The following is a 26,063-nucleotide window of genomic DNA, read 5'->3' as shown; positions in this document are numbered from 1 at the left end:
TACCTTGCCAATAAAATGGAAAAATAATCCCTGGCGTTTCATGTGGGTCTCACAAAGACCAAACAGTTCAATCATTTGGGGGCTGGAAGAAGCTGTTATGGCAAAGCAAAGTATAAATAATAAAATCAGGAACAGTTCTGTGCTCCTCTATAGGAGGAATGTAAATAAAATGCACCAAGGTTGAATGATCACTTCAAAGCACCAGGTTCTTAAAAAAACAAAGAAGGAAATAAACAAATCTCTTCCACATTAGGCATGGTGAGTTTTTCCCTTTACAGATCTGCACCCACAGATTCCCTTCCTGGCCTTGATGTACCAGGTGAGAAAGGCTTCAAAATAATTAGAAATCTTTGGCCTTGGGTTTGATTGGCTGCAAAATCCAGACTCGTTAAATGACTGTATTTTGTTAGAGAAGTCCACTGAGCTTGTTTGAAATTAGTGTTAGAATAAGGATGTTTATTTAAGACTGAAATGGCCATCTGGAGAGTCTCTTTTCAGTCATTTTATAACTCTCAACCATTTTCTTTGCAAATAAACTATGGTGACTAATGCTTAGTTTCTTATGGGAAGTTAGGAAAAAAATTCAACTAGCACTTTTATGAGTAAGAGATCATTTCTAAAAAAAAGCTGGAATTATTTTCTTGCATAATATGAACTGATAAATACATGTAAAACACTGTTTTTTTAAAGCTAAGTTTAATTAAATGTCTAGTTTCTGCCCAGTGCAAATAAACTTTGCAGGGAAAAATGAAAAGTTGCAAGCAATTAAAATGAGGTGCTGTGTGTATACAGTACTTAATCATTCTCACTGAGAAAACCTTGTTTTTACAAGTTGGCAGCATTACAGATACACTGCCAATTTCTGCTTTTACTCAAAAGTTCAAGACCAAGGGGGACTGTGAGATCATGTAGTATGACCTCTTCTAAATCACAAGCCTCTGAACTGTATCTATTTATGTTACAGAGTCCAGTCGTTTGTCTGACTGCAGAGCAGTTTTTTTGGCTAACCTGTGCTTTGCAGAAAGGCACAAGCTCATCACTTAGAAGAAATTCTGCTTCTTCCCATAGCAAAACACCTTGTGCTTCAAAAGCAAATAGGGCACTTGAGATTTATTATCTGATTTGTAGTGAGGTTTTGGCTTCACTTTACAGCTACTTCACTCTCCAGGTGATTTTTCCTTAAAAAAGTGAAGAGTGCCTATTCATGTCTAATCTATTTTAGCATTTGCAGAGATACAGAATTAGTGCTGAATGCAGTGTTATCATCCCTGGAAGTCTTCTCCTGCTCCATCCCAGACATTCTGCTGAGGCATCTGGGGGTTGCATTTATCCAGCTGACCAGAGCATTGTGTTGTGATTTCTCATTCCACTGCTTACCCAACATGACCACAAACCCTTTTCTTGTGATGCTTCTCTCTGACCTGTGTTTTCTCATTGAGGAGTTATGACTTTTTCTTGTTTCCAGGCTTACAACCCATAATTTGTCTTTATAAGGGAACTGCCTTATCTGCTTGTCTGCATCTAACAAAAGTCACATTATCAATCTTTAGTATCCCTATATTTTATAATAATCGACTTTCATTTTTCAATTAATTAGGAGGCTCTTAAATGTGAACACAGTTAAAAGTGTTTGTTGCCACGTGTTAACTGGCTGCAGGTACAGGGAGGTGGTTATTAGAAATAACAGAGGAGTAAAATGACATTTTTTTGGCTGTAGTGAAGGCATGAAGTTGGTTATCAGCATGTTTCTTTCCAAATTCATTATTGTAACACCTACAAAACAACACTTCTGCCTGATTGACAATTGTTGACACCTTGTTGGGGGCAATTTTCAGGCAGTTTTATCCATTTATATTAAAGTTATTAATTTCCCTAATAATCTCCATGGTTTGTTGTAAGTTGAGTAAGACCTTGCATGACTATAGGGTGAGAAATGCACATTGCAATAAATGCCCTCCTCTGCTCTTTGCTTAAGACATTTTTACATATAAATTACTCCTGGCTGACTATTTACAGTACACTTGAAAAGCTGGGCCAAAAAATCAGCATTTCCTTGATGACAGAAGTCAAGAGTTTTGGGTTTTAGCTATGGCTTGATTTTGCAGTAGCACTGAGTAATTAAAGCAGGAATTTACAGATTATACCTGTTCCTCTGAGTACCTGTCAGTTTTGTGGCTGCATTTCAAACCTAAATTCTGGATTTCTTTTTAGCTGCTAAATCACACATTCAGTTCCAAATTTCAAACCTAAGTCATGGATTTCTTCTTAGCTGCTAAGTCACACATTTCATTCCAATTTACTGCTGTTCTTTGGTCCTTTTCATGTTTCTGTGCCCTTATCTGCTAGATTCAACTTAAAACTTGCAATTTTAACTCCTTCATTGCTGCCAATAACGAGACATCTTTCAGGTTCTGCCCTTTGGGACTCCCTCCCTCATTCCCTCCATCCCACAGCAAAAATGTGCAGTGGATTCAGTAGGAGGGCTTGGCTCAGTAGAGTGTTGTCACTGGGTTTGTGCATCCTTTGTGACCTTTAATTTGTGTGCTCTTGTTCCAGGCACAAAGGTGAAGTCAGCAAGGACCCAGACCTGCTCTCACACACAGAGGATCATCAGCAGCCCCAAGAAGAAGAAGAATCCTGTGTGTGCCCCTGCCCAGCAGAGCCAGTACCTCTTCAGCCCCAGCCAGGATGTCCCTGCTACCCCTGGTCCTCTGGAAGGCCACCTCATCCCCATGGCCATTCCACTAGGTAGGAGCAAATAACCTGGAGCAGATCATGTGCAGGTTAATCACTGCTGTTTCATGGAAATACAACTTTTATCTTCTTGAGTCAGTGGTTTGGGACTTGGGATTAGATGATCTCTAAGGTCTCTTCCAACCCAAATCATTCCATGAGATTTGCACCTGCCCTTCTCTCAGGAAATCTGAGGGATCAGTTGAAAATGTTCTGGTTTTCTTCATCCTTCATGCTGGATGTCTGGTGACACCCTAACACAGCAATTACCTGCTTAGCTGTACCTGATTTGGTTCATTTTGGTTTTAGGCTTCATGTTCTTGTTTTCAGTTTGGTATCCAAAGCAGGAACTGAATCACTCACCCTTGGATTCAACTTTTGCAATGACTTCAGCCCAACAGTTTCATTAGGACTGTGCCAAGCACAGCAAATTCCTTGTCATGACTTCTGGATTTTTTGGATTTTCAATAGAACCTTTATATAGGGCTTGTTTTGAGAAGGTTTAGTGTAATATAGACATTGAAATAAGGTAATTATTTTTTTTAAAGGCTGTCTCAGACAAAAATGTTTGGGTTGTTATAATAAATGTAATAGTACTTGGGGTGTAATGGTCTGTAGTTTTTGAAGGGCAAACACAATTCTTGTTTTCAGCAGTAGATGTCACCAGAGTCCAGAAAAGTAAATAATTTTAAAAACGGTGTTGAGTTGACAATTTCTGCTAGGAAAGCTTAAGATTAGCTGCTGAATTACTGTAGTTTAGCTAATGTTAATCAGGGGCTTTTTAATTGGTCTGTAATTGCACACAGAATCTCAAAACACGCAGAATTTAATTTTGATTAATTTATTAATTTACTGCCTTTGGAGATGGATATACGAAGTTTTAATTGCTTTTCAACTGTCTTTAGGTCAAACCCAAAGCAGCAACACATCATTGCAGCCTGCTTCAGTAATCATAGATAAACCACACCCTGTCACAGTTACAACCTCCCTTCCTCCAGTGCCACCAAAGCCTCCAGTCGAGGTTAAAAAACCAAATATTGCTGTGATAGAGATGAAATCAGAGAAAAAGGAACCACCTCAGCTCTCTGTGCAGGTACATGTCAAGAGTGATGATGATTTCTTTGTTTATTTTAATGAGTGCTAACCACAGGCAGCCTGATCCATCAGGAACACACTTGGACATCAGTAGATGGTTTCCAATAAGAATTAGAAAAATATGGAGTGGAGGGACCAAGCAGTTCTCATGCTATAGTAATATATTTATTCATATTTTAACAATTATCTTTATTATTTGGCCAAAATAGAAAACTATTTCTTTCCTAAGTCACCTATGCAGGGTATTTGTAAAATTTGTGTCACATTTTATTTTTTAATGACATTTTTGAGCCAGAACAAACTTGGAATAAAAAAAGTATAAATATAAATGTCAGTTTTCTTGGATGATTGCTTTGGCCTTTAAGATTTCTCTTTCAAGCATGATTGTCAGCCCAAGGGTTTCACTCCTGATTAATCAACCCTTGCAGTCCTTACCTTGTGGGTTGGGGTTTGTTGTTTTCATTTTTCACATGAGTCTGCTGTCAAGGAAGTGAATGTTTGTTACATCTTCACTGTTTTGGACTCCAATTGTTGAGACTGCACCCACTCCCCCACACACCTTTCAGACACAAATGATTCATGCAACTCAGAGTTAAACACAGGTAGGGTGTTCTGTGCTTTGTTCCCTTGCTGTGTCACTTCATCCCACCCACCTGCATTTTGCTGTTATTTCACCCAGTTCTTAAATATTTAAGGTGATTTTTCTTTTCCCAAAGGAATGAAGCATTGAAATCTTTGTTCTTAACAGAAATACAACAGATTTTAATTCTGTAATGGACATGCCTTGATTACAAACTATATTTTAATCTTCTAAACTACTTGGAAGTCCAACACACCTCTGCTCTGACTGTTTTAGGTAATTATTGCAGATACACTCACATTCTGTTCCAGGCAAGACAAAGTGTCAGGGAGTTAAAGGACAGGAGAAATCAGGTACTGCAAGAGAAGAGGTGACAATTTCTGGTGTTAGTTTGTATTACAATAATTTGATTTTCAAACCCAAGCTCATATCAGATGCAGGCATGAGAAAAGAAAACCATTGAATTTTAGTGGCTCAGAAGCAGGTGGAAGAAAAAAAATCTAAAATGTTCAATGATAATTGCCAAGCTAATATATAGATTTTTATATTGATGCGTTTTTTCTTCCCTAGGTGTTACCAAGTGTTGATATTGACAGTGTTTCAAGTGCCAGTGGGACTGTAAGTCCTGTTCCTCCAAGCTCTGAACCTCTGCTCTCTCCTGTCAATGCTGTAATACAGGTACTGATTGTCTGGGAATTCAAAATTACTCAAAGGGAAAATATGTTAAATTGCTGCAAAGTTCTCATTGTCTTTCTTTAGTTAGAGAAATGAGACAGTTCTAGGAAAAATGGAGTAATTACTCTAAAGAATTTATAGTACAAGGTATTTGTTTAAGAAAATGAAAAATTGTAGAAAGAAGCTCTTTTGCCAAGATTAAATGATCACCATGGTAAAACTCTAAGAAAAACAGTGTTCCTGTGTCCTGTAAAGAATTATAATCCCTGCTGGCCCATGCCTGCCTTGTTTTCACTGGCTTCAGTGCTCTGAGGATGTTCCTCATCCCTCCCTCTGCTGCTTGGCTCTTCTGGAGTGGTCCATGGTGTGGGCACTGGGCCCAGGAGCCTGTGGTGTTGCAGTGGCCACTCTATTCTCTTTCCCTACAACTTTTCAGAAGTGTTTTTAATCTTGATCTGAGCAGCAAGGAAGGTTTTGTGCAGCCCTAAGGGTAACTGCTGTGTGTTGAGTGCTAAGGACAGAGTGTGTGAAGGCTTGGTGAGGCAGTGATTATTTTTGTGTGGTTATTGTACATTCCATTTTCCTGACTTCAGGAGTTAGGTCCTTCAGAGTCCTGTGGTCCAGGTATTCACTGAATCAGACAGAGATTGTGGGCAAAAGTAGTGATTTGTATTTATTCTATTACTCCATCCCAGCAAGTTGATGAGAGAGATGGAGCTCCTCTCCTGTGAGGAAAGGCTGAGAGAATTGGGATTGTTCAGCCTGGAGAAGAGAAGGCTTTGGGGTGACCTCACTGCAGCCTTCCAGTGCCTGAAGGGACCCTGCAAGAAAGAGAGACTATTTACAGGAGTAAGGACAAGGGGGAATGGTTTCAAACTGACAGAGAGTAGGTTCAGATGGGATATTGGGAAGAAATCTTTGGCTGTCAAGGTGGTGAGGCCCTGGCACAGGTTACCAGAAAAGCTGTGGCTAACATGTCCCTGGAAGTGTTCCAGGCCAGGTGTGACAGGGCTTGGAGCACCCTGGGATAGTGGAAGGTGTGATTTAGTTGATTCCTGTCATGAAGGTTTCCTGCTAATGCATTTCCACCCCCCAAGATGAAGTACCTAACAATTGCAATCTGTCTTTGTTAGAATCCAGAAGAAATACACAGCGAAGAGGAAGACACAAAGCTTCCAGGAGCTAACTTCATTGATGTTACTGATGTCACACAGGTAATCCCATTGCTAAGGAGTCTTTTCCTTTCAATAATTTTTATATTTGTTTTATATTATTCTGTCAAAACTGGAAACACAGTGTAAAGAAACTATTTCGTTTTCCTAGCAGCTTTAAAAATGCACTTTGTGACCAATACTGAACTGTTTATAGTGTTATAGAGGATATTAGAGATTACTGTGTGTTGGTGAGTAGAGAAGCTTTTGAAAAATTAAGAGTAAAAAGCTAAAATTAGCTTTTATTTGGGTATGTTAGAATCCGCTAGAAATACAAGTATTTCTCTAAAATCAGCAGTGATTATAGCACTTAGACTTTACAATTTCAAACTCTGCATGTGATAAATATAGTGACAGGCTAAGAGAGCTGGGGTTCTTCATCCTGGAGAAGAGAAGGTTCTGGGGAGACCTTGGAGCACCTCAGGGGGCTCCAGGAGAGCTGGAGAGGGACCTGGGACAACGGCCTGGAGTGAGAGGAGAAGGGGGAATGGCTTCAAACTCACAGAGAGCAGGGTTAGAATTAGATCTTAAGAAGAAATTCTTGAAAATGTTGTTGTTTCTGGTTTATGGTAACAGGTTTATTTGAGATCCTCTTTCACAGTTTTTTTTTAAGGTAGCAAATCCTTTCTTTGGTTAACTGACCTCTTGTCTGGGAGGTCCTGAGAAACACAAGGTTGGTGAACCAGCCTGTATTTCACTTTACTGAGCAAAACTCCCTGTGTTTAACCAAAATTTCTCCCAAAACTTATTCTTTTTACTTCTCCTATGTGTTCCAGGATTAGAGTGTACATCAAATATTAGCTCAAGTGCTTACAGATAGATTTATTTTTAGAATGAGTTAATCATTTAACATTATAAGTTCATTAAAACAGCCCTAATTTGATGGTTTGTCTATCAAAAGTGTGTAAATGCTTTATTCATTTATAGTTTCAAAATTACCTTATGTTACTGGAGGGGAGGAGTTAAATCTCTGTGGACATTGTTCTTCTGTTAGCATCAGAAAAAATCTTTAAAGAAATCATTTTAGGAACTATCAAAAAATACTGCAATGTTAAATTTTTATTATGTGAATAATAGTTACTCATCTTTTATTTTTTTCTTTTTTTTCTCCTGGATTGCTTTTATCTTTTAGTTTTGGCAATGGGATATATTTTAACCACAATACCAGAAATGTTCCAAGTGAAACATATGTTTGGCCTATGACCACACAGACAATGTTCTTAAAAATGTGCAAGGCAAACACAATGGGGGAGCATAAAATCAGTGTCTGGAGTGGCAGGGGTATTTAAGACATCAAAAGAAAGCAAAGTTATTGTTGTAAAAGTCTTCAGATTCATGAAAGTATGTGCATAAAATGCTATACAAAAAAAAATAGCTTTTATTGTCTTCCTCCCCTCTCTTTTTATTACGAAAGCTTAATTCTGTTAGGACTGAGTAGGATAAGTATTTGTGTGAAATCCCTGCCTTTTTGGTTTGTTTCTGTTTCCTTTTCCTGTTTGTTCTCCTGGCAGTGCTCCAGGCCAGGTTGGTGGCTTGGGGCAGCCAGGTCTGGTGGAAGTGTCCCTGCCCGTGGCAGGGGTTTGGGACAAGGTGGTCCTGGAGGTCCTTTCCCACCCAAACCATTCTGGGATTATTTCAGAGTGAGAAACTTGCTCAGCTCACACGACTGACTCTCAGATTTATTAAGTCTGCTCTCGAATTCTTACAAGCAGCCACATCCTGCAGTTCTTTCAGCAAACTCCCTGGGATTTCAGAGTAAATGCACTTTTTGCTCTCTCTGAATGTGCTCTAATTGCAAGGTAGGGGATTTTTTGTTAGAATTTTTGCTTCCAATTTGAATGCCACAGCAAAATATGGAACCTGCAGGGCTCAGGTATTATAAATGTAAATGTATTTTCCTCAACTCTCATTTCCCATTGATGCTCTTGGGCAGGGCATTGATATTTTTACACTCCACTCTTCAGACAAAAGCTCACAGGTGACACCTGCAATGCAGACCTTGCTCCTGAGAATTGCTTTAAAAATCCATCAAGAAGAAATCCATGGCTTAAGTTTCAGGAGTCTTTAATAAGACTCTGCATGTATATGTTTGGTAATGGAACAAATCTAATCTATAACATCTAATAATTTCAAACTTTTTAATTATCTGACTATAATTTAGGAAATAGAATTTTGGCTTGATACTTTATAATAAAATACAGTGCTTAATATTCCAATCATATCTGAAAGACTTTCTAATTTATGCCATATTTTGATTGGGGGTTGTGATAGATATTTTCAGCAGTCCCCAGGGAAGCAAAATGCAGAATTGAGTGCAGAGTATTCAAGATTGGTCTACAAGCTGATATATGTTCAAATTCAATCTGTATAATTAAATACTGACTATTACATTATTTTTTTTGTTTCAGCAGAGATAATATATCACCCCCAAATGGATATGGATTTGTGTGCTATAAAATATAAAATACTTTAGAAATGCAGTAGAGCTGCAAAAGTTTGTCAGAGTTACTAAATAGATGTAAGATGTATTGTATGTACTTGCTTTATTTAATCCAGATGTTTGTATTTTGCATACTTTCAGAGGTATTAAATAGGCAACATCAAAGAAAATTTATGGAGTAATGCAGGCAGAGGAAAATACATAATGAAATGCTGGACAAAGACATCTTTACATTTGCTGTCAGAATGAATTACTGTTCTCAGTACACATATCCCAACAGCATGAACTGCTGAGCAGCTTGCAAGGCACCCAGGGCCTTCTGACTTCAGCTTCTCTGCTCATTTCTATTCCTAGAATGCTTTAAAAATCTTTGTTTATCACCCAAATACACATATTCTGGTTTTCTCCCTGCTTTGAAGGTTATCACTATTTAAAGATCCAGAAAGACCCAGTAGTTCTTTGTGTAATACCCATCAGGGACCTGTCTGACTCTGCAGTTTTAAAGTGTGTTAAGGCAGGAGAAGTGTTAATGCTGAGGTGGGGAAGGAGACAGGAGAATGTTACTTTTTCCCCCCTCCTTTCTCTGTTCTTTCTCTTTTCACTTTTTTCACTTTTCTTTTCACTTTTTCACTTTTTTTTTCATAGATAATATATTGCATGGGATCTTCTTATTTTATGGGTTGAAAGTAAGTGTAATTTATATAAGGGAAAAGGACACTTTTTTCCTCCTTTCACTGTGTTGAGATTAATCTTAGTAAATATGGATTTACAGTGAGCTTTTATGCACCATCACATATTTGTCACTGGTAAATCAGGGCTCAGCTCCTCATCTCTTTCATTTGGCATGCCAAATTTTCTTCTTAGAGAGTCATATTACTATTAGAGACATTTGGTTTTAATATTAGAAGTGGAGGTTGCAGGTTCTCATTCATCAGGAGGCATTACAGTATGATGGCTTAGTGGCTGCTTTGTGGGACTTGTGTTTGTGCTCCAGGGGAAAAGGAGGGAGGCATCTTTGGGAAAACCCAAATATTTTAACTCACCAAGTCACTTCTCTAACTTTTTGGGAGTAGAACTTTAACATTAAAATCAAGACATCTGTGAGGGCTGTCTGTACTGCCCAGAAATACCTTCCAACTTTCAGCAGCTGAAGTTAATGGGAGTGTAAACACACGTGTGACATATGTGTAAACTATTAATGTCTAGTTTTCAGTGCTGGCAAGTTCATTAGAGTTTTGATTGACTACATGCTCGTTAACTTTTGTGAATTTGTCTTTTCAGACTGGAGACTTTAAAGAACAAGACTGATTTATTTTAAGAAAAACAACCAAAACTCAACCCAAACAAACAAAAAAACCCCTAACCCAACACGTAACTGTAGAATGTTTCCTAGAGTTTTTTGCTTGGAAGAGGAACATTTCTGGGGTGACATTAAAGAAACCTGGTGTAGGTCACAAGTAAATTTTTCAAGTATTAGCATTGCCACTGGCTCCCTGCCCTGTGCAGCACAGGCAGGAAATATGAGCCAAATCATGTTTTACTGAGCAGTTCCTATGGCTTTATAGCTCTACAGATTTATGATTTGCTAAGCTTAGAGTTGTATCAATTAACTACAACACACTGAGGAAGGAGAATGTGGTTTGTGTGCTGTCCCACATCCACAAATGTTTCTTAAAGAAAAAAAGCTGACAGCTACCTCAATGACATTGCCTTCCAGAAATGTACCATAACTTAATTTACTGCTTATTTATTAGGATCAGGAAGAGGAGAAGGATGAAATTCCAGAATTCCTTGAGCCTGTTGTGGAGCTCAGTGGCCAGTTTAAAGTTGCCTCTCCACAGCACAATGGTCCTTTGTTTCCTCCAGTGGCTTCTGCTCCTCAGCAGCCTGCTGATATTTTGGATGAACTGATTCAAAAGAGAGAAACTATAGAAAACAAGCTGGTAAATTGGTGAGTTGCAGTTTAACAAAGTGGCAAAGAATATATGTGGAAGAAGGAATGATTCCCTAATTAACCTTCCCCTTTTGCTCACCTCCATTCCCTTATCCATTTTCCTTTGAGCTGCCCTGCATTTTATGCCAAGAATGCTCTTCTGTGTGCTTTTAGGTGTCTTGGTGTTTGCTGATACTTAAATGGCTTTTATTCTGCCAGGGTGGAACAAGAAATAATGGCAAAAATTATCAGTGAGATGTGCCCAGCTCAGACAGAAACAGTGCCCAGCATTAGCAGCTCCATAAAGAGTGAAGACAGTGAGGCTGGAACCCCTGGCATTGGTAAGTAGGAATTATTGTTCTCTGCAGATGGATTATCTCAATTTTTGACTAATTTTAACAAGCTTTGCAGGTGGCTGTTGCCTCAGACCAAAAGTGGATAATCCTGAACCAGTGAAACTGTGAAAAGCTGCAGTGAACACCTAAATTTATGTGGAGACAGAGCCAATGTTACAAGGCCATTGAAAGAAATTATCTAAAATAAAAAGAAGACTCAGAATAACAGCACTGTACAAATCACCTTCTGTTATTGGCCACCTAAATCACATTTGGCATTTTGCTGAGCCTCTAATGTTTGTTTGCCTTTTTTTAATAGATATGTCAAAAGTTACTTCTCTAATGAATGTGTGAGAACAGAGAGAAAAGCATTTCTCCTGTGATGTCACTGCCTTTGCTGTTGCCTTCTTTTATGCTCCTGATTTCTTTCTCTACTGTTGTTTATCTGGAATGTTAAAAGAAAAGACTTTTTGCAAAGGGATGTTTAAAATTCCATAGAGAGTGAGTGGCTGCAGTACAGTACATGGATTTTAGGAAGTGAGACCTGGCTGTGTGTGCTTCACATCCCTTCATTTTCAGTTGAAGTTGCAGGTGGTGGAGGATTCCAGCTCTTTGTCAATGCTGGTGTCCCTGTGGACTCAGAAATGATAAATCATTTTGTGAAGGAAGCTCTCAGTGAAACCATTGCAACCATGCTGGGTGACAGCCAGGCTTGCAGAGCAGCTCCTGATCCTCCTCCTCCTCCTCCCAGCACCACCTTAGTGATGGTAAGTCTGTCTTTTTCAAGGTTTTCTGCTGAAGTTCTGCTGGACTTGCTATCTAATTTCATGTTGTTGAAAGATAGCTCGTGTTATTTTCAACCAAAAATAGTTATTCTGCTTTCTTGCTAACAGATGTGAGATGAAAAAATTAATTTCCTCATCTAATAAGGAATGGAAGCTGAGAGCAATATTATTTTTGGTCTTATGGGCTTGCAGCCATTCTTTAAGATCTGTTAAAATGACTGTTAATTCTTTCTGAGTTTTGGCTTCAGTAGTTTTGAATAAATGCTTAATTGATGAGTAGAGCTTCCTGTAATACAGGATAATTTCCTGTGTTCCCTTTGATAATCAAATGACAGCTGGCTCTTACTTTGATAACAACATGACTGTGCTGCAATCTGGTGCTGTGTAATGTCTTTGGGATGCTTGTGGAAATTGCTGTGCTTAGAAATCCAGCTATGGAAGCTTTGTTGAAAGTGGGATCAGTCATTCTGTTCTGCTGCAGTGCAGCTAGCCTGAAGCATCTCCTCCTGCCTGCTGCAAGGGACAAAGAGGTGATTCTATAGGCAAAAGTAAAGGTTTCACTGCTGAGGGCTCAAGCTCAGCCCCCAGCATCTCTTCCACTCCATTAGAGATTGAGAAGGGCCTGATGTTCATCTCAGCTTGTTCTTCTGATGCTCAAAAACCTCTTCTGTTGTCCATTCTGCGTTTCCTGATCTCCCTTTTGTTTCTCTGTCAGCTTAAACTGAAATATCCTTTAGCTGAAGTGGTTGGGTTTTCCTTGCTATGTATGTTTGTTCACTTGAAAAGATGAGTTTTCTCCTCTTTGGCCTTTTTTTTGATTAGCCTAAAGAACGCAATCATCCATTTTTTGACTCTTGCTGTTGGGCAACACTTTGATGTTTTCCAGTTTAGATTGGTTTCAAGCACAGGTAATACTAAAATGCTAATAAACATTTTTAATAATAATGTGGTCTCCAAGACGGGGTTTCCTCAGTGCCCTGAGCTGTAGTAGTGATTTTCTCCTGCCTTTATTGGAATCCTAGGTAGCTAATTATGTTTTTTAAAGTCTTTCCACATTTTTTAGCATGATAGCACAAGTTAAAGGATAGCTAGCAAAGTTTTTGAATTCTTCTTTTTCTATTTGTACTCAGCTCATAGCAGAAGTTCTTGAATATGTAGTTTATGCATTCTTGATTTCTCCCTTCCCACTGTGAATTTTCCTATCTAGAACTGAATTTCAGCTGTAACTGAGTTCTTTAGTGTTCAGGATGTCACACAGTTGGGTGTGAGCTGCCAAATGTTCCTGCAGGTTCCACCTCCCATGAGAAATTTTAATAAAAATTATCAGCTTGAGGACATACTCTTCAGAAATTAGCCTGGAAGTCTTCCTATAGCCTCACTGCCTTGTTTTCTTTATGAAATGTCATAAAACAAGGCTGGGAAAAACCTGCAAAGGTCCAGCATATTCCTCCTCAGCAGGCCAAACAACAGCCATCATATTTGCTTGTCAGATTTATGTCCATTTCTGTCATCTTTTTAAGGAACATCCCAATTCTGTTTGTGCTTCTTTTAGTGCTTTGCTGTCTTGATTATTGCTTTGTTTATGATTCTTTTTTCAGCTGATACTTCTTACCATAAAATCATCATACTGTCATCTTTTTAAGGAACATCCCAATTCTGTTTGTGCTTCTTTTAGTGCTTTGCTGTCTTGATTATTTCTTTCTTTGTGATTTTCTTTCAGCTGATTCTTCTTACCATAAAATCATCATTCTGACTCAGTTTTATCCATGTAATGAAATATTTTCTTCCTTAACATTATCTCAAATGCTTTATTAAAATCCGTATAATAATGGAATTCATCTTTAGACTGGACATTAGGAAGCATTTCTTTACCAAGAGAGTGGTTAAATATGGAATAGGCTTCCTGGAGAGGTCGTTGGTATCATTAAATGTTGCTTTTTGGGGTTTTTTTGCCTCTGTTAAGGTTGGGATTGAAAGCGCTCAAGATGATACTTTGTGTTCAGACTCAAATGTTTATTATTTCTTTTCTATATCAGTCTTACAAGTTGTGAGTTCTACAGCATTCTACTAACATGCAACAAAATGGCTAACTATCTTTTTTTATAAGGTCTTTCAAGGCTAAACTATCTAATGAAGAAATGACACCTAAATTATTTTCACCTTTAACTCAATAACTTACCACCTGAAGTCTGCAATGCAGACTTTTCTAAGTAATTACAAAATACCACCCAAACCCATGAAGAAGACAAAGAACAACTAGCCACTGCCTTAAAACTTCCATATTGCTTTTTATATACTGCTGTATTCTAAAACTTTAAACTGTAGGTTTTCTACCTTGTGATATTGAATGACACCTAAATTATTTTCACCTTTAACTCAATAACTTACCACCTGAAGTCTGCAACACAGGCTTTTCTAACTAATTACAAAATACCACCCAAACCCATGAAGAAGAAGGTGAAGAGCAACTAGCCACTGCCTTAAAACTTCCATCTTGCTTTTTGTATATTGCTATATTCTAAAACTTTAAGTTTTCTACCTTGTGATATTACACACTTTTATTCAAACTACACACCCGTAATCCCAGTGCTATCAATCAATTTTGGAAGCTTTCTCTATGGCTTCAGGTCAAATACAGTATTCTCTTGTGGGTCTGTGCCTTTTAGCACAGGAAGTTTAAAATTCTCAGGGTTCTAACAGTTGGTATCCCAAATCTGTCAGTATTTCAGGGGCATTTGGACAATGCCTTTAACAACAAATTCCAGTTTTTGGTCAGCCCTGAATTGGTCAGGCAGTTGGATTGGATGATGACTGTAGTTCCCTTCCAACTGAAATAGTCTGTTGTGTTCTATACATAATGATTTCCCAATTTAATAATTTTAATGCTTAATTAACTGCTTTTAATGAATTTTGTCCTGGTGCAGCTTCCTGGAGGAGTTAGATCTATGGAAGCAGCAGCTGTTGCTGATGTGTGATGAGCTGCCTTTCCCTCTCTTCCTCAGCTCTCTCTGGGGCTCCTGGGAAGGCAGGAATTCTGCACAGAGATTATAACTGTGGTTATGATTTTTCTTCCCCTCAGGAGGCTCCTGTGCCTACTCCAGTGCCAACACCCCAGGCCACACCACCACCAACACCACCTTCAGAAAAAGAACTGCCTCAGGTGAAAACTCCAGATTCATCTCCATCTCCTCCAGAGATGAGTGAGGATGTTCATGGACATGAAAAAATTAAAGAAACAGGTATTGAAAATAATAATTGAAGTTTAGAAGTAGCAAATATGCTTTAATCTACTGCCTTTAATTTTCTTCTTCAAAGAAATGTTATCTCTCAAGATAAATATTCTTGAGGCTATAATTCAAGTGGAAACTCATGTTCTACAAAAATTTATGGGCTAATTTATATAGAAAGCAAACATCTTTTATTTGGTAACAGTTCTATTTTCAAAATTAATGCACATTTCTATGGTCTGTGTGATTTCCACCCCTCCCAACCCCTCCACAATTTCTCACATCAGAAAAATAGCTGTCTTTTGCTCCTTCCTGTGCTTGTAATGTTAATTTAATCAAATGTACACTCTTCAAGTAAAGCAGCTTGATTTTTTAAAATGCAGAGCAGTCTCCCTTGAGGAAGAAATTGAGGTTTTATTCTGTCTTCTTCAGGTGCCAGCACTGTACTTAAAAGAAGCAATTCTTAATCCAATCTTTATAACTATCAAAAAGTATCACAAAAACTGCAAGTGCTTGGTAGAACTGACTCTCTCTGTCTGAGATACACTTCCTGCTTTCCTCTCTGATCTGAAATTTGGCTTCCCACGTGCAGGAGCTGAGATTGCAGCTGCCATGGGCCGTGTTGTCACCCCTGTGGTCACCCCTGTGGTCACCCCTGTCACCACACCTCCCCCAGTAGCCACACCGAGCCCTCCTGCCTCAGAATGGGACTTCCAGGCTGAAAAAAGGGAAAGTCCAAAGCTTCCAAACCCGTGGGATGGTGCAGAACTTCCTCTGGAAGAAGAGAACCCCAGTCCTGTCCCTGAAGAGCCATTCTGTCCTAAGACTGTGTGAGTTCAACAGGCTGCACAATTTTCTTGTTCCTTGAAAACTGCAATACATATATTCTTTCTACAGATATGCTCAAAAAGTCAGAAAGAAATGCTTAATGTATACATCAGGAGGCATTTGAGATAAGACAGGATTGGGTTTTCATTTTTTTTAATTGCTTGAAGGGCAGTTTAGAGAAAAATATGAAAACAGGGCCTTTCTCAGGATTTATCAGCCCTTATTCATTGCCCTGCTGAACACTGTACTTAGTAAACTTGTGTTGCTACACCTGCCAGTAACACGTAGAGTGAAAATGAAATATTGTGTTATTAGCATTTAAATGTTTGTGTTACCTCCTTGGGAATACACGTGGTAATTTTTAGTTAAAACCAGAAACTCACAGATAACATTATTTAACCATGTTAACTGTTGAACTATTCTGTAAAATGCTTTGCTCTCTCATTAGAAAAAATAGTTCAAAATTAGTTTCTTTTCAGAATTAGTTCTTTTCAGTAAAGAACTAGAATTAGTTCTTTTCAGTATATAATTCAGATGTTGGTCTGCACTGTGTGTGTCTTGGTGTATTCATAGCGCACGTTCTGTCCTTGCAGGGAGATGTCAGTGGCCAATGATGAGGAGCCAGAAGCCTTGGTTTGCCCATCTCAGCAGCTGCCAGGGAGGCTCTGTGAGCCCCTGCCCTGCCCTGCCCAGGTGCCATCCCCTGTGCCCACGGTGAGCTCTGGGGTGTCCACCCAGGAGAGCAGCCTCACCCCCCCAGGGACTAAGACCACGGACAGACCCCTTTCAGAAGGGGAGGTGCTCTTCCCCTATGGACAGCCACTGCCTGCAGCAGGTAACCAACTGTGGAAATCAGAATTTGAATCATTTCTTATTCTTATAGAGCTGCAAGCATTAACTTGCACTTTGTGAAGATTAACAAGGCCTTGTTGTTCTTTTTCCCGTCGCTGAACAAAATGCTGCTGTTTATTAAAGAAAAAAGATTCAATCTGCTCTTTTGTCATGAGATCAACTTGGAAAATAACTGGGACTTGTCTTGCTTAAGTACCATGTGGTACTAAGTTGTTATTGTGAAAGTGTAAGAAATAGGAAAAGAAATATGAAAATATGTCTTCATAATAGACATCCAGCAGTAGGAATTTCCAAATTTACTAAAGCACAGTGTTGCACTTAAAGAATGTGGCTTGGGTTTCCTGTCATGTAACTTGAATGTTTTTAATAGTTGTAACATAAAATATTTTTCAGCCTTAGCAGAAGGAGGATTATCTCTTCCAAGCCTTGCTGAGAGCTTATCCAGTACTCTCCGAGATGCCAATGAGATGGTAAGGAACTCTTCCATAAAGAATCACAGATAATGTGGGTTCCACCTTGGGCATCCTGCTGAATTGGATGTGCTTTAAACTTTTTCACTCACCAATTTTTTTAATTCACACTTTTAAACTGCATACTCACAAGGAGTGTTAGAATTTCAGAACACCAAAGGAAAAAAAAAAACACATTATACAAACTAATTTATGTTTTTTAAAAGTTGGATAATTCATATACTTCTGTAGGTGAAAGATAGCTATTATGCACTTCCATTTCTTTATTGTTTCTAGTTTTAAGGCATTTTAAACAGAATCTAACATTGCTATGCTCTGAGCTGTTGCAGCTTTGAGCCATCTTTTAATTGCTTGCATGATTAAATTATTAAAGTGGGTTAGCTGAGGCTGGAGTTGGTTAAAGCTGCTTAAAACATCAGAATAGTTTCTTATCCAATGTCTGCTGTAGTCCATGGTTCTGGAAGCCTCCCACGTCAAGATATTCTCCATTCTCTTTCTCTTTTGCTGTTCCTCAAATGCCTGGACGTTCTCTCTCTGACTTTGTGTAAAGCCTCTTGGTAGGATGTAGCTGTGACATAATTATAGGAGACATGATGGAGAAGAGAAAGCTCTGGAGGGACCTTGCCAATGTATAAATATGTGGTGGAAAGAAGTAATGAAGAAAGAGCCAGTGAAAATCGAGAGGCAGTAGGCACAGGATGGAATTCAGGAAATTTGGTTTAAACATAGATTTTTTTACTGTGGAGTGGCCAAGCACTGAAAGAAGGGCTGCCTTGGGCATCTGGGCTGGTCTAAACAACCTCCAGAGGTCCCTTCCAAGCTCCATAAGACAAGTTTAATATTCTGGAGCAGGAGTCCCCTTCTCCTGGCCTGTCCTTCCTACCCAGAGCTGCCCATGAGCATCCATGATTCCATTCAAGTCATAGCACATCCTCAGCTGGAAGGGACCCACAAGAATGATCAAGTCCCAGCTCCTGGCTCTGCACAGAACCCCCCAAAAGCATCCACCACAGTTGTGAGACTGCCCTGGACTGGCAGATCTTCAGGTGCCTCCTCTGTCAGCCACACTTCTCCCCTAAACTCTGGGCTTAAAACGCTGACAACAGATGAACCTAAATTAAAGTTCTCTTCATTAAAGGAACAATTGCCTGCTGAGATATTCTCCCCTCTCTTTGTCATCTGGATTGGAACTCCTTCTAGTAGTTCTCCTCCTTCTAGTATTTCTCCATCCTCAATCCAGGCTGTCTGGTTGAGGAAGGTGATTCCTTGCTGGTGAGAGCAGCTCTGCAGCCAGATTGTTGCTAGCAAAGGATGTGTGAGGATTTAACTGTTTCCCTGATCTTTGGAGGCCTGAGGGGCCTTGTTCCTCTTTAAGTATTACAGTATTTTGTATCAAATAAAGAATGTGCATGTCTGTGGATAAAAGAAAACAGTGTGTCATCTGTTTGCTTATTTTTAAATGCTTGAATTTTCATGACATAATTTTACAGTGTGGAAACTTACTGTTAAAAAAAGCTTAGTTGTGAACTAAAGTAAGAATTATTCAAATTCCTACCAAAAACCAGTTTTGGAGCATGTATTATGTGGATTTTTCTGTTTGTTTCTTTGTTCTAGGATTATGATCCTCCAAGTGAAGGGCAGGTGGTGAGGAGAATGGGTAAAGGCTGTCACAGGGATCCTGTCCTGGCTCTTCTAACCAGATTAAACCAAGCACCTGTTTTTGTACAAGAAAGAATAGAGCAGTTGGAGGTAACTTACAGTCCTTGGCTTTCCAGTACAGTAGTTTTGAAGTGATTCTTTCCTGCTCATAAAATACCCCAAATGTATCCTTCCCGTTGGCTGTAGAACAGCTTCATACACTTCATTCCCTGCTGCAAGTGATCCCACTTCTGTTGGCTTCATTCTTGTGTAAAACTCTCAAGAAACACTGAAGTCTCTGTTATAAACAAACTGTACATCCTGTGTACCTCGTTTTCCAGGTGTGTGACTGTCCCCATGTCCCAGGTTTGTCCTGTCACTTGGACAACCAGGGAATTTTCTGTCACTTCAGCAATACAGGTGGAATGTTCAACAGTACAAGTACACTGCATTTAACAGCCACAGGAGTGTTTTAGGGAGCTATGAAGAGCAGCTCAGCAAGTGTTTACATGTACTTTGCACATGCTGTTGATACTGATCTTGGAACAAAACCTCAAAAATTCCTATTCAGTTGGCAGAAAAAAAGAAACTCACAGAAAAATGAAATTATCTGCATCACAATTTTTTGTCACACATCTGAGTTATTTCTGTGTTGGAAAATAGCAGTTTGGACTGGGTGTTCATTCTCACTGGCATAGCTGGAGGAATGCTTGAGGGAAATGAACTTTGAATGCTGCAGCAATGGTTCATGAACACATTTATTTACAGCAGATCTTGCTTTTTTGTGATACTACTGATGCATATGCTGTTTCTTCCTTCTGTCTTGGTCAGTTTAGTCTAAATAATTACCAACCTGACTCACCTCCTTGGCTGTCCCTTTGTCTTTCTTTATTTTGCTAATGAGCTCTGGTGGCTGGACTTGGTGAAAAGCTTTCTCCAGTGTTAACTCCCAAGTCTGCCTGTAATTGCAGTGCCGTTTTCTCATCAGCACTGCCAATTACAAATGAAGTTCTGCTTTGCTTTTTCCCTTTCTCACAGTCACAGACCACTCAGTCTGTCCATCCAAGGCATTCATAAACCCCCCAGATTCTGGCAGGGTGTCCCTTCTCCTTCAGAGGAGAATCAGCATCCTCCTGGATGTTCCCTGTAAGGCCTTAGAGTGATACTGTGCACATGTGTGTGTTTGTGTGTATTCCACCTATTTTCTGACATGGAAGCAAGCTGGGTTTAACCTGAAGCTTTAAAAGTCAGGATCCAGGGAACCATCCCTATTTTTAGTGCCCTCCAAACCCACTTGAAAATTGAAGCTTTTATCTGACATGCAGTGCAGAGAGTCGATAGCTTTTAGATGCTGCCAATGTTTCAAGGTCAGGCAGTCAACAGTGGCCAAATCTATAATATCAAAGGCTTCATGTGCTAAAAATGTAGCTTAGGTTCTCATCATGCAGAGATACCACTAACAGAATAAATGATGTTTGGCTGCAAGTGTTTCTTTTCTGTCCTTCTGATAAATGTAGATCTTCATTTCAAACCCAGATGATATCTCCATGGCTTGTTTTCTTCATCCAATGCAAATAGGATAAACTAAGGTTTAGAAAAGCTTTCAGGGTTAATGTAATTAGAAAACAATACCTGGTTTGGAAGACTTACACTGGGTTTTTATACGTGCTGTGGTTTTGGTGTTCCCTGCAGGATTCTGATGGCAGCATTGGGGAGCTCAGTGAAGGTCAGAGGCCAAGGCTGTCCAGAGCACAGGAGAGAATCCTGATGGGAAATTCCATTTTTATGGAGCATCCAGCTGCTCAGAGCTTTGGGAACAGACCACGCCAGGGGCTCCGTTCTGCATCTCCAGGGCAGCTTGCCCAAATTGGTGGTACAGTTACATTCTTATTTCTTCTCTATGATATTCGTGGGGATTCTGAGGATTTTCCATAACAGAATCTGAAATAATTTCAGACCATACATTCAAAATCCAATATTTACAGGCAATTCCTACAATGAAATTAGTAGTGTTCTTCTTTCAAAAACTGGATTTAATTCAAGCCTTGTCTTCACTCTTAGCAATTTCTTACAATTGGAATAAAAATCATGGCAAACACCCATTTGCCTATACAAAAGTTAACTTGTAAAGTGTGTATCTTATTCTTTTAAGTCAAATTCAGTTCTGAGTAACAGATGGAGGCAGTTTCCATTGGACAGGTGTTAGCACCAGCACTTCAAGCTGCTTCTCTCTGTCCCCTTGCTCAGCACTGCTCCTCTTTGCTGTTATTACTCCATCATGGTGATTCTGCAGTGCCTCATAAATAGCAGTATATTTTTGCTTTATATATTCCTCTAATGATATTGAAATTGATTTTTTTCCCAGATGGATAGCTGAGGTACACACATCTTATACAAAGCAGGGAGTTACTGTTGGTAAAGGAGGGAAATTTATTTTATTTCAGTTGAAAGTAGTGATGAAAGCAGTGGTCCATCCTTCCTCCTTCTTATTTTTTATCCCTGGTTCTCTGTTGTTATCTGAAAATGTGCTTCTATAATTGTTTAATGTAGCTGCTGCAAGCATGTAGAAAGTCTTTATTTTGTTGACTGTGGTTTTAAATATGTTTAAACTGAACTGAAATAATTACTGAGCTGTTGCAACACAAACGTGGTTGCACTGATTCATCAAAGGTTGTGTAAATTAAAGTGATCAAACAGCTGCTTTTCTGTCCTTTTAATTTTCACATTTATGAATTTGACAAGAGAAGCTTATCTCACATTATTAACCCTTGACCAGTAGGAAGTGCATTGAAATTAAATGTGTTTAACACATGGCAAAAACAATCTTGGAGAAAATAAAATATTTGCTTGGTTTTGAAGTGATTAACATTTGAACTGGTCACACAGAGAGTAACCTTTTAAACCAGCTGTGACCTAACATTTTGGACAACTACAGCAGTGTCAACCCTGAAAATATGTTCTGGTACTTTATATATTATCAAACTTTTCCTTTAAAGTTTGTTGAAGGTTGTTTGAAAATAGGTTGCATGATATTTCCTGAGATAAGAGATTTCTGTGAGTCACTTGTTTGACTCTGTGTTGGTAGAGGTCAGTCAGCACTAAGGACACTGATGGAGCAATAAATCAGTGATCAGATCATCTGCAGATTGTGCAGGACAAGGGGGAATGGTTTTAACTAAAGAGGAGACATTTAGATTAAACGTGGTGAAGAAATTCTTTCCTTCAGCCCTGGCACACAGAAGCTGTGGCTGCCCTGGATCCCTGGCAGTGTCCCAGGCCAGGTTGGACAGGGCTTGGAGCAGCCTGGGATGGTGGAAGGTGTCCCTGCCCATGGCAGGGAGGTGAACAGGATGAGGTTTAAGGTCCCTTCCAGCTCAAACCATTCTGGGATTTCTCTGGTTCTGTAAATCTGTAATGGTGCTCAGGACCGTGGAGTTGGAAGATGCCTGTTAGTGGCAGAACCTGTCCCTATGTCTGTCTGTCCTTCTGCCCTCCTTACCCACACTGTCCATGGCTGTGCCTGGCACAACAGGGTTGTATCTCCTTTTATCTTTAAAAATAATTTTTAAAAATTATTTAATTCAATTTATGATGCCCTTTGACTGTCCTGTAAATATCTTAACACCTTTCAAGGCAGCTCCTGCATGTGATGATAATCCACCAGCAGTGTGTTTCTCTACTGATTTTTAAGGTCATCTCTAAATCTTGTAGAGTTGTTTTTAGTCTTTATTGCAGCATATTTTTGAGAGGACATAGACTAACTACCATAGGGCAATGCCTTGTTCTTTTACATAATTTTTATAATCCCAGACTGAGTTCTGTTGCATTCTGATGATTTTTAATTTAGCTTCCCTCCCTCCCCACCTCTGAACAGTAATTTGTTGCATTGCTAAGGAAACAACATTATATAAAAGCTTGGATCTGCTTTCCAGACAGGAGTTGTTTTCCTATCAAGGAGGAACAGAAATCCTTGTTTCTAAGTCCTTTTGTTACTGAAGTCAACACTGAAAGAAAACAATCTGGTTTTGCAGGGAGGGTCGGGTGAAGGGTGGAAGGGATGATCTGTGATTGTTTCCACTTTCCTTCCCAACCTTTTTTCTCTCTGCACTGGGATGTGATTGCCTGTCCTTCAGTGCAAGTCAGCTATTTCCTGACAGCCACAACAGCTACCATGCAGGGCCATCATTTTATTTGATAATTATTTTCAGGGCTAATACTAAATAATAATAACACCATGGGTGTTAGAGCTCACATATTTCAGGGTGTGCATCTCTGCACATGAAACCTTGCAGTGGATACTCAGTTCCTCTGGCTGAATGAGTCACCCACAGAGGTGTCTGTGGGAATTTTGGGGGTTGTGTGTCTGTGGGAATTTTGGGGGTTGTGTGTCTGTGGGTTGTTTTCAGTTTTGTGACCAGTTTTTATTGGTATTATGGGAACACAGTGTCCATTTGTAGGATGGAGCAGGTGTTGCTCATGTAGGTACATAAAAGCATCTTGATGATCAGTTTCCTTGTTTTCAATGCTAAAAGTGCTAAAACTCAGGGATATAAAAACCAACATGCAAATGAAATGTGGCACATGCAGTCTTAAAGTGAACAATAATTACAGTTAATTAAGCAATGATTATAGTTAATTAGGCTTAAAATTCATTCTTTGGCTCTGTATGATAGCAGAAGGCTAAAGTTAGTTCATGAGCTGTCAGTACATTTTTCATAAAGATGTTTTACACACTTGCAGGCTGCAAAACCATGATAAATGTTGGATTAGAGAGCAAATTATCCCTTTAACAGAGACTATATACAGGTTTCTTTTAGTTCATACAGGACTGAAACATTTAATGAAGAAGCTTTTCCAATTTCTTTCCAGTAAGTGTGATAAAGCTCATTAAGCATATAATAGTATGATGAACTGTACAGCTCTGAAGCTTTCTCAGATGCTGCCACATTAGAAATCTACAGATGATAAAGCTGATTTATTCTTTCAATTTCCACAGACATGTATTTCTTATTTCATTTTTATCCCCACAAGAGCAATTTAAGGGGTATACAATGAGCCATGTAAGGAGGAAATCATTCTCTTTAACATTGCATGTCCCCTTGTTGGAAGTTTGAAAGGCTGCACATTCTGCCATGTGAATTGACCAGGAGATTATGGCTCCAGCTCATGAAGGAATTTTTTTCTCTCAGCAGAAATTTTTGGAGATGCAGATACAAGTCCTAGTCCAATGTTTTTGGCTGAACTGGAGTCACAGCCAGGTTCAAATCTTCTGCCAGCAGCCCAGCCAGGCTGCAGAATGACACCACTCCCAGAAGATCTGTCCCAGGTGAGCTGAAAGGATTTTTCCTGTGCCTAGTCAGAAAGAGCAAACTGAAACCTGGGAAAATAAACTTTCCTGTTTCACTGTCATGCCTGACATCACAGAACTGGTGCATTGAAGTGACACATTCAGCTGAGAAGGGTCAAAGTGTACGTGTGCAGTAAAGGTGACTGTGTTTCCTGTGACAAATCCTTACAAAATCCCTTCTTTAAAGCTCAGACCTTCTTTTTTAGCTTTTCTGCACTTCCTCACAGCCTGAGTGGTCTCACAGGATCCAGTCCTATACAACATTCATTGGGGCATTCCCATGTTTTAGGGACACAGTCCTTCAAATGCAGGATGACATCCTGGATATATGGCTGAGGAGGTGAAAATAGAAATGTAGAAATTTGGCCTCATGAGCTGTAACCCACTCAGCATTCCAGGAGCTTCATTTGTCCTAATAGGGGCAGGGCTGGAAAGGCAGGGAGGATGATGAACCTCAGGGCACTTAAAGGTAGAGAAACATCCTATTGATCTCTGCTTCAAGCCTAGACATTTAATTTTTTGCTACTGTATTAGTATGTGCTGTTACCTAGACATGATGGTTTACTTGCTAACTAATTCAAATAACAAGTGGCAAAAACTAAAAATGAAGTGGCAGACTACTCTCTAATATGTGAGGCCTCACAGTGTGTTTGAAAGCATTAGATACTTACCATGGTTGTTGTATTCATGGACAAATTCTGTCCTTCCCTGATGATTTTTTTTGTTGTATTTGATGTTTTATTTGTATTTTTAAAAATCTAAAGTATCTTGCATTAAATTACTGTTGGGTCTGTGTTTTTGAGCCTTGATATGTATTGTGCCATTGGTGTCTGAGCAGTTATTAAATTTGTCACCTGAAGTGATGTGTTGCATCTTCAGAGAAGATTTTTAATGTTGCACCTCTTTTACTTTGAGCTCACCACAACAGACTTTCGTGGAATTATTGTTCAGAGGCAAAAGTGGATTCTAGCCAAAAGTAATAGGGACAGAGAGGGGGTAACACATGTGCCCTTCACAGAAGATATACAGATAATTATATATTATCTTATCCTTTATCTGTAGGTAGTTATACATTATCTCATCTTTAGAAACTTTTTCTTGCATCTGAACCATTAGTGTGGTTTTTTTTTTTTCCTGCTGGCATGTAAAACTCACCCTCCCTTCAAACCACACAACCAAACCCCAAAACTTTGTGTGGTTTGGTTGGGTTTGTTTTTTTTCCTGAATGTGGTTATTCCTGATTTAACTCTACATCACTTTCTCCCAGGATAACTTTTTATGAAGTGATCATAGATGTTCACTGTGGTTAAGCCATATTCTGTAAGATCCTCTACTAGATCTTTACATCCTTCCCTGTACCAGGTGATTTGAAAGCTTGTTGTGACAGCAGTTACCTACCCTGTGACAAGGATGAGCTTTCCCCTGCTTTAATTAAGGATGGCATCTGTGTTCAGCTCTGCCATTGGATCTGCCTTGTCACCTGCCTGCAGGAACAGATTTTCTGGTAACATTACACCAGCTAAGAGAGCAGGAGCTGCTGAGGCTTTCAGGGTGATTCATTCATTCTATGCAATGTTTAAGGCAGCAATCACTTCAGACTTCTTGAAGGATTTCCTCACAAGTTAGTCACTCACATCTTGTTCTTCATCTGCAGACAGTGTTTGCCTTCACTGAAATCAAACCGTATCACCTACGTACAAAGGGAGAAGACAGACCTACTCAGGAGCAAAGTTTGCTGAGAGACCTGAGAAATGCAGGATTTCAGATGCTGTCCTGCTGTGCCTTGGCCTTGGGAGGTGATGGCACAGCCTGGGTGGTTCCTGCAGCCTGAGAGAGCAGGATCCTCGTGCCAGGGAGGTTTGGCAGGGATGTGGAGCTGCCAGATTTGTTTGCTCCCTGGCACTGGTGTGTAGG

At 39.4% G+C, this 26,063-nt stretch overlaps 1 protein-coding gene across 7 annotated transcripts in view; it reads left to right on the top strand.

The window, feature by feature from the left end:
• KIAA0586 (KIAA0586 ortholog) overlaps positions 1-26,063 on the top strand; it is an 88,560-nt gene that overhangs the window by 15,828 nt on the left and 46,669 nt on the right. For 6 of the 7 annotated variants that reach the window (XR_005627851.1, XM_039712816.1, XM_039712818.1 and 3 more), the window contains 14 exons: positions 2,557-2,748; positions 3,639-3,826; positions 4,979-5,086; positions 6,217-6,297; positions 10,489-10,685; positions 10,887-11,008; positions 11,582-11,769; positions 14,867-15,026; positions 15,607-15,844; positions 16,436-16,677; positions 17,088-17,164; positions 18,779-18,913; positions 20,495-20,675; positions 23,992-24,128. Coding sequence is in view for 6 of the 7 variants with exons in the window: in XM_039712816.1 (XP_039568750.1) it covers positions 2,557-2,748; positions 3,639-3,826; positions 4,979-5,086; positions 6,217-6,297; positions 10,489-10,685; positions 10,887-11,008; positions 11,582-11,769; positions 14,867-15,026; positions 15,607-15,844; positions 16,436-16,677; positions 17,088-17,164; positions 18,779-18,913; positions 20,495-20,675; positions 23,992-24,128 (2,246 nt within the window). In the remaining variant the exon portion in view is untranslated. The remainder of the gene's footprint in view (positions 1-2,556; positions 2,749-3,638; positions 3,827-4,978; positions 5,087-6,216; positions 6,298-10,488; positions 10,686-10,886; positions 11,009-11,581; positions 11,770-14,866; positions 15,027-15,606; positions 15,845-16,435; positions 16,678-17,087; positions 17,165-18,778; positions 18,914-20,494; positions 20,676-23,991; positions 24,129-26,063) is intronic. The other variant, XM_039712817.1, reaches the window with a different exon arrangement.

Source organism: Passer montanus, unplaced genomic scaffold (assembly GCF_014805655.1).
Source record: "Passer montanus isolate IOZ18808 unplaced genomic scaffold, ASM1480565v1 scaffold27, whole genome shotgun sequence".
Taxonomy (NCBI): Eukaryota; Metazoa; Chordata; class Aves; order Passeriformes; family Passeridae; genus Passer; species Passer montanus.
Note: the sequence above shows the minus strand (reverse complement) of the source record. Positions and strands in the feature narration are given on the sequence as shown.